Source organism: Sinocyclocheilus anshuiensis, unplaced genomic scaffold (assembly GCF_001515605.1).
Source record: "Sinocyclocheilus anshuiensis isolate Anshui unplaced genomic scaffold, SAMN03320099.WGS_v1.1 scaffold28, whole genome shotgun sequence".
Lineage (NCBI taxonomy): Eukaryota > Metazoa > Chordata > Actinopteri > Cypriniformes > Cyprinidae > Sinocyclocheilus > Sinocyclocheilus anshuiensis.
In genome coordinates this window covers 607,386-615,756 of record NW_015555724.1, presented here as the reverse complement: position 1 = coordinate 615,756, position 8,371 = coordinate 607,386, and the positions used below count along the sequence as shown (strand labels likewise).

The 8,371-nt window shown below is 36.3% G+C and overlaps 1 protein-coding gene across 1 annotated transcript in view; it reads right to left on the bottom strand.

Moving 5' to 3' along the window:
• Window positions 1–917: 917 nt before the first annotated feature.
• Window positions 918–8,371, bottom strand: part of hgfb (hepatocyte growth factor b) — a 30,310-nt gene continuing 22,856 nt past the window's right edge. Inside the window, exons 12-18 of the mRNA XM_016465852.1 lie at window positions 7,627–7,659; window positions 7,358–7,463; window positions 6,115–6,189; window positions 4,983–5,132; window positions 4,771–4,877; window positions 4,128–4,270; window positions 918–3,400 (exon numbers count right to left, since the gene is read on the bottom strand). Of these exons, the coding sequence (XP_016321338.1) occupies window positions 3,218–3,400; window positions 4,128–4,270; window positions 4,771–4,877; window positions 4,983–5,132; window positions 6,115–6,189; window positions 7,358–7,463; window positions 7,627–7,659 (797 nt within the window). The 3' untranslated portion in view covers window positions 918–3,217. The remainder of the gene's footprint in view (window positions 3,401–4,127; window positions 4,271–4,770; window positions 4,878–4,982; window positions 5,133–6,114; window positions 6,190–7,357; window positions 7,464–7,626; window positions 7,660–8,371) is intronic.

Genomic DNA, 8,371 nt, shown 5'->3' with positions numbered 1-8,371 from the left:
TGCAATGGGATGGGGAAAAAACCCGCCATAAAGTCTCGATATATGTTTTTTCAAAGTTGAACTTGTATTAATTTTACATCGCTTTCTAAACATGCGGTTCTTTTGTGCGAGATGCGAGTGCAACGGTGATAGATGTCCCTCTAGAAAATGTGCGAAATATGTGTTCTGTGTAAACGGCTTGGTTTCAGTTTTGATGTAAACAAGATCTTCTCCGCATTGATGTTCTCTTTTCCCGCAATATTTGTAATTAACAACACAGCAGCGCCACATCTAGTGGCTTCAACTGGATAGGCTAACAAAAACATAAAAATGCAATGACACTTACATCGTCATCGCATCTCGTGCGCCACTGATAAGGCTGCCTCCTTAACGCACACCTAAAATTCGAATGCAACGTTTTTGCATTCAAATGTGGATTTTTATTTTAAATTCGACGAATATTCGAAATTAAAAAAAATTTTGACAGCCCTAGTATGTCATAATTTTGACTGTGATAATTCCAACTTTTTATGCCAATTTCAACTTTTGATCTGAAATATGACTATGAACCTCAAGTATGACTTCCTGTCATGATTATGACTATATCTCACAATTATGACTTTTATGTCATAATGATTTATCTCATAATTTTGACTGTCACAAATTCAAAAACATTTCATAATTGACATTTTATATCAGAGTATCTCAAATATGACTCAAATATATCATAATGACTTTTGTCATAATTTTGACTTTTTATGTCAAAATAAATTTTTATCTCATAATTATGATTTATTATTTCATTAATGACTTATTAATCACTTAATGTATCTCATAATTATGAATTGTCATTTTAACTTTTTATTATAAATATGACCTTTTATGTCATGATTATGATTTACCAAAGCACATTTTTTTCCCATAAGTTTTAGCTCCAGATTCAAAAAAGGAATAACATAAATGAAATAACAGTGCAAACTAAATCTGTACTGCCATGTTTAACAGAACATGTACACAAACATCTCTTGAAATTAAAATTTAATTCCATTTAACTGCAGTACCGGGACGTTAATTGCGGCAGGCAAATATTGGTGGGTTGTGTGAATAATTCACACTCCATAATGAGCCTAATTTGCATATGCATAAAGGAGGTATGTTTGCACTGAAAATAATGACAATGACTTTATAGCCTGGTTAAACTGGATAGCAGGTGGTTAGGGAATGTGATGCAGGTTTCGCACCGAAATACTACAAATGAATTCGCCCCTCAATGTATCTTAGAAAAAAGTTCAGAACAAGCCGCTTCATCATCCAGCAGCTTCTAGGTTTCCTCAAACACAGGTTTCATGTTGTTCCAAAGTAGAAAAAAAAACACTACTACACGAAAACATTTGTTTTGATAAACGTTAAAGCCAAATGAGGTACCACTGAAGGGCTCTTTTGCCTTGTCTTGTGCTTTAGTAACACTAATCTCAATGTGTTCAACAACGTCCTTACATAACGACTCATCCTTCATTTTAACCAACATAATTAGCATCGGGAGTGGATGGAATACAAACACTTACGAGTCATCACTCAGAGAGCTATTTGTTAAAGCCGACATGATTTTTGGAGGTAATTTCCCAAGCTGATTGTTTTTGGAGGCAGGCCAGTAGCCTACGAGAGAACGAGGCGCTCGTGGAATGAGCGATCCAAGACCACACAAGAGAGAAAATCACTCGGATTTATCTTACAACGGCTCTGATCTGAAAATCAGCTAAATTAATCTGTAAAATTCCCAAACTGCCCTTTATTCCGATGTCTACAAGAACACACGATGTGCGCTCGCTTTGCTCTCTGTCCTGCAGAGATGCACATTTCGGCTTCAATGCATCTTTGCAGCATTGCACACACTCATACACACACGCACGATTCAGTGAACATAAAATATCACACTCGTTCTTGATTTTCACAACACTTAGCGTACACTGACAAAATGTGCATTTGGAATGAATACAGATATATTTACAAATATATAAAACCACCCAATGAGGACACAAAACGACACTGGAATGGAGGAGGCCAACATCTTATAAAGGTCTATGAGACCTACGAAAGAAATGGGAGTGAGTACCCCACTCCCACGACCACAGTATTTACTGTGAAACACACATTTCCAAATCCTCTGAATTCTGCTCTAAACCGAACATAGTGTATGGGAACCTCAGATGCTGATATGTTATGACAACTACGAATTTTTGCTGCATGTCACTACAAGCAGGTCATGTCATCTCCATTCAGGCTTGCGGACAAAATATCAACACTGGAAATGGCTACGCCTACGCTGACGAAACGACAATCTGTAATGGCGACACAAGGAGGTGTTATTGAGGGACACAGTGACCTCTCTCATGTGTGTTTTCAAGTATTATCAGGAGCATAAACGCAAAAAAAGCCTTCTGTGTATACTTTTACCCATAAGATTTTCTACATTTAGCTATGCTAACAGCTAACAGCTAATACTTTATCGAGGGGCTTTTTGAATGACACTGTTAATGAGGGTTTTATATCAGCAAGTACTTATAATGATAACACCCTCTTTCTCGATGAGGAGCGGCCGAAATATGTACATCGGTCAGCTTTGAACGCTTTTAAAGAGGGGAACGGCAGATTCCTGCTGGGATCTAAGAGTTTGTATCCATATATCAAGTCCTGGTCTGAATCCAGACTCAAACTTGGATTGAGTCTCTGAATCCAATATCCCAACTGAAGTACAGATTGTTAGTTTGATGGGTAATGTGTGGGTTGAATGTACATACGAATGCTTTGTAACGCACTGCAGCAAGATTTCTCTTCGAGGACTTGAAGTTTTTGGTTGGTGGCCAGGAATTGCTATTGATTCTTGAAACAGATTCTGGCTGCCCATCCGCACTTCAGTCCAGTAATCTTTATCTTTCCGTATGGCTAGTTGCGAATTTAGCCTTTAGAGACTGTCTCCCAGCGCCTTGCTCTGCGGTTCTGGGATTATTAGGTGTACAAATTGCTTGAATTCAGAGCAACAGTTTCAGCCGCAGTTCTAGCTCTTTGAGTAGTTTCTGAATATATGTTTCACGGCCAAGCTGGGAAAGTTCCCAAGAACTTTTTCAACAAGAGCTGTTCAGATGAACCCAAAATCAAGAAATGAACTGTCAGATTTATGGAGATTCTGTATGTTTGTTCCTATATCTCAGATCGTATGTTCAATCCTGCTTATTCTCCATCAGTTGTTTATTTCTGAGTTTGGATAATTTTTGAATACTTTATGAATCCATCCAGTATAGAAGGCCACGTTCACGAAAATGGCTGGTCGGTTGTGTCGGGCACATCCTCTGCCGTTTATGCTCACGCCAACAATGACTTTACTGTTACTCTCTTGGCATACTAGAGGGCCGCCATAGTCCTTCTGTGAAAAATACAAAAAACAAAAGGACAAAAATTTATATTTAGAAATACATCTAAAGTTTAACAAAATTAAAAGCGCCACCAAAACCTTTATAATTTCATTCAGTTCAACAAAAAATAAGATGGCATTTGTCTCAATATGTCAGCGATTTAAATAAGTAGCCATTGATACACAGAACCATTCAAAAGTTTGAGGTCGGTATGACTTTTAAAAATATTTTTTCAAAAAGTCTCACCAAATCTGTATTTATTTGATCAAAAATGTTTTCTATTTGAATATGTTTTAAAATGCAATATAGAAAAAAAATATATTTCTGTAATGACGAAGCTGAATTTTCAGTATCATCACTCCAGTCTTCAGTGTCACATGATTCTTCAGAAACCATTCTAGTATGCTAATTTGCTGCTCAAGAAACATTTCTTGTTATAATTGACGTTTCTAACAGTTTTGCTGCCTAATGTTTTTGTCTAAAACCAAGATACTTTTTTTGTTCAGGGTTGTTTAATTAATAGAACATTTAGAAGAACCATGTTTATTTTAAATATATTTTTTAACAATGTAGAAGTCTCTACTAGCAATGAAATGCATTATTGCATTAAATTTTGCAAAGAACTTTTTGCAAAAAATTATTAATTTCCGAACAAAAAAAAAAAAAACTCTTACTGACCCCAGACTTTTGAATGGTAGCTCATTCTGCAGAGAGTAAATCTATAGTGAATAAACTCACCTCACACACTCCTTCATCCCTTCTGCCACCAGCACACAGTTTTGAACTGGTGATCGGAATAGCCCCTTTGTGAAGCTGCTGGCATCGTTCATTGCTCACTATGGGCAGATGAACTCGTTTCAATGTTCCCTCATGTCCAGTGCCTGAGAAAGCCATAAAACACTCTATTAGAGACTATATTTGGCACATTTGCTTGAATGTGAACTCAAATTTGTGTGCCTTCCCTCCTGCTTTCACACTGTTACGCTATGTAGTTCCAAACCGAAAAAAGCTTCTAAAATGCTTTCATCACCAACAAGCTGTTTATTAATGTTGCCTCACAGCAAAACTAGAACTTTTTTGCACTCACATTTTAAATATTTGTAACATTTTTGTCACTTTTGGTAACTTTTTTTTTTTCCCTAAGCCCTGGTTAATTTCCTACCCTGCCCCCATTTATAAAATATATTCAAGTGCAGTTCCTTGGTGTGCACCCAGAATTGGGTAATGGATTTACGTTAATAAAACAAACCAAACTTTATGGTCAGTTGAAGCCACTGGGAGGTTGTTGTGTTAGACTGGAAGCAAGACAGCAATATTGTGTGCCTGTAAAGCTGTCAGTTGTTGGGGAGTCTCTGATGACTGGCTCTTATGCTGAACCCACCTTTGGCCTCACCCCAGCCGTACACAGAGCATATGGTGTCCTCCTGAATGCTGCAGTCCGCCACAGGCAGCTGAATGATTCTGACACGCTCTCTTGGAAGCGCAGGTCTGTGAGAAAGAGTAACAGAGAGGTAATTTCATCAACAACAAAGGAATAAGATCAGACATGGAATAAATTAATAATATACATATTTATTTTTCGGCAGGTCTTACTGAGTCAGTCGGAGAAGAGCGAGACTTGAGCCTTCCGGGCCACAGATCACGTGTGAGATTCTCCTCTCCTGTCTGTGGAAGTCATTCTCACCCGACTCATTCAAATGGGATATACCAAGCCAAACTCTGTACTCTGATAGGTCAGGCACACTGGGGGGAAAAGCATATCATAAAAGTATGGTTTCAAGTTTTGGGTATAAATATTACATAATGTATGAATGTATGTATTTATTTATTTATTTATGCCAATAATTTAGTTTTTTATGACCATTTTCTACTCTTTTTGTACTTCTTTTTCAACTGTGCCTTAAAAACTCTCATGTCAACAGCCTTTACAAATGTGCAATGAGATAGCTTATTGCATCAACTTTACTCACAATATAAGTCCAATTTAGATTGTAATGCCATATCAGCAGAAAAGGCTATTTACATGGCAAACTCAGAGTAGTAGAAATTAAAATAATCATAAAAACAATAACATTTTAATAAATGAAAAATGATATAATACAGTATATCATAAAAGTATGGTTTCAGGTACCGGGCATAAATATCCTTGAATTCATTTTTTTGTGCCAATAATTTTTTTTTTTTTATGACCATCTTCTACTCTTTCTCTGATCCTTAAAATTAAACAGGACATTTTTTGCTGTTGCTGTTGTTTCCTGCCAACAGCCTTTTACAATGTGGTGCATCAAATTTACTAGTAAACTGCATGTTTGCAAGTCCAAAAATAGGTTTTCAGCCTCTTTAGAATTAAAAAGCTCAGAGTAGGCCATTTTTGCAGCTTTGATTTTATAAATGGTCTAAAAATTTTATTTTTTTTAGAGTAGGGAGGATGTTACTGTATGTTTATCGTAGTAAAATGAATCTTCTTATCTCAAAAGTTCAAGCTAAATTTGATTCCTCATGATATGACCTCTATAATATAAATTATTTTTGTGGAAATGTAGATATATGGATGTTTCATGCTATAAGATGCATGTTCTAAAAACATCCGCAGCTTTGATTTGTTGGGTCACATGCACGGGACAAATCATGAAAGCCTGTGGATCATTGACCCTGTGACCCTGAGAATCCAGAGGTCACAGCCAGGGCATGACGGTGACTGTGCAGCAAGGCTGGAGATAATTACCATGACGAGAAGCACTGTCTGTCTGTCAGCACCCACTCCTCCCTGACCAGAGAACCTCCGCACCAGTGAGTGCTCCTGAAGAGACCGAGAGACATGAGACAGTGATGCATCTCCAACATGACTCTCTCACGTTATAAAACATGACAGCGCAGGGCTTTACTTCTGAGGAGCTGTCCGAACTTCATGGACAATTGCACTTTATTTGGAGGGAATTTTACAGTCAATCGACCTACGATGGACTTTTTAGGAAAACAGACATTGTGTATACTTCTTGCTTGATATAAAGAAAGTGGATACAAAGATTTGGGAAATGCAAACACCCTGTAAAATTACTGTATCTTACTAGTATCTTACACTTAATAGTATCACCTGTTAATAAGTCAGTATAATATATAATGCTAACAGATACCTGTAAGTAGTTCGGTTGAGGACGAGTTGCATGCTAACGTTTAATACTTAAGAGGTTAGAGGTTTGTAACAAAAGTAACAGTAATAGTGATGCTTATTAGTGCACTATTTTTATTTATATATTTGTTTGGTTGATTTTTAATAATGCCATATCAGCAGCAAATGCAATTTACATGGCAATTTCAAGAGTAGTAGATGCTAAAATAATCATGATAACAGTAAAACTTCAATAAGCCGTACCATACATTACTGCCATATGGACATCAACTTGAGATACTCACCACTGATAAGCTATTACTAAATATAATGTAGAAACTTAAATTTTATGTAAAGCTGCTTTGCAAAGATTTGCATCGTGAAAAGCGCTATACAAACTTGAAAAAATGTGAATAAATAAAGACAATTATATACAATAATTTAACAATATTTTCTTAAAATAATACAAAACAAGCAATTATATAAGCCATTTTGGTTTGATATATATTTACTAAAAAAATTACTAAAATGTTTAATAAATAAATAATAAATAACGAAAAGTAATAATAATAATAAAAAGTCATTTTAAAAACTGCCCATTAATGAAATTGCTGTTCTAAAACTGTTGACTAATATCATTTAAAGCAGGACATTTCATATAAATCATATAAATATGCTTTATAGTCAATGAAGTCTTACAAAAATGACATACTGGTAGTTCTTCACCATTCTTCTTTCTTCATCTTTCAGTAATTACACATGGGTAAGTCTTGAGGTACCAATTCTTAGTGCACCACAAATAATGTTTGTTAATTATATTATTTATCAATGTTACCTACATATTCTGCAAATGGCTTACCCTCTCTGTATGCTGACCATCCAGCTGCCTTCTTTAATCTGGACAGGCCCACCACCGACAATTCTCACCTGCTTGTGAACAAAACATGAGGTCTTTGTACCCTCATCTGTAAAGAGATCGAAAAGACAAAATGAGGGGTGACACACAAGTTTATCAGAATACAGAAAAACACACAAATGCTCAAACGTGTTTTTGAAATAATCTTTCTAACGTAATCTGAAGCGAAAAAAATTCTGCATGGCTTAACAACGCTTGAAAGACATGATTACCTTTTTGTGGCAGATTGTTATGTGAGGGCTCACCTAAAAAGGAAGGAAAAAGAAAGGAAGTTTATTTTTGTTCTAAGCAATGAATAGGCATGAGAAATGAAAAAAAAGATGTGGTCACCAGTGATGGCTGTTTAGAGTATAATTTGAGTGAAAGTGTGTGTGATGTCTTTAGCATAGGACTAGTCTTGGTCCAGCATGTGGGACCAGTTAGACCCACACAGCACTGAAGCTTAACTTATACATGCGAGAGTGTGTGTGTGTGTGTGTGTGTGTGTGTGTGTGTGTGTGTGTGTCTGTGACAGAGACAGAGGGAGTGCTGACAGTCCGAGCCACCTGGACTTTACACTCTTTAATTAAACTGAAACCTCTGTGGAAAGTGTGCGCATGTGTGTGTGAGTGATTGATGTGCGTATGTAGATTCGTAACACATGGCCTACATGCTCAACACAAGTCTGCGGTGTCAATGATGAGAGTATAAGTCAACAGGAAAGCATATGTGGGTACATAATGGTCAAACATATGGTTATGGTCTGTACTGTATAAAGAAACCAAAAGTCATACTTTAATGTGAGTAAAGACAGATAGACTCAAACGAAAGTTAGCGACATTGCTTGCACTTAAGTATAAAACTTCTGACACAAGTATGTGAGAGCTTTAAAATGCTACGAACAATTGACTGACTGAGTTCTTAACTCAAGAAGAACTTCTGAATACTGTACTTTAGGGTTTTTTTTTTTTTTTTTTT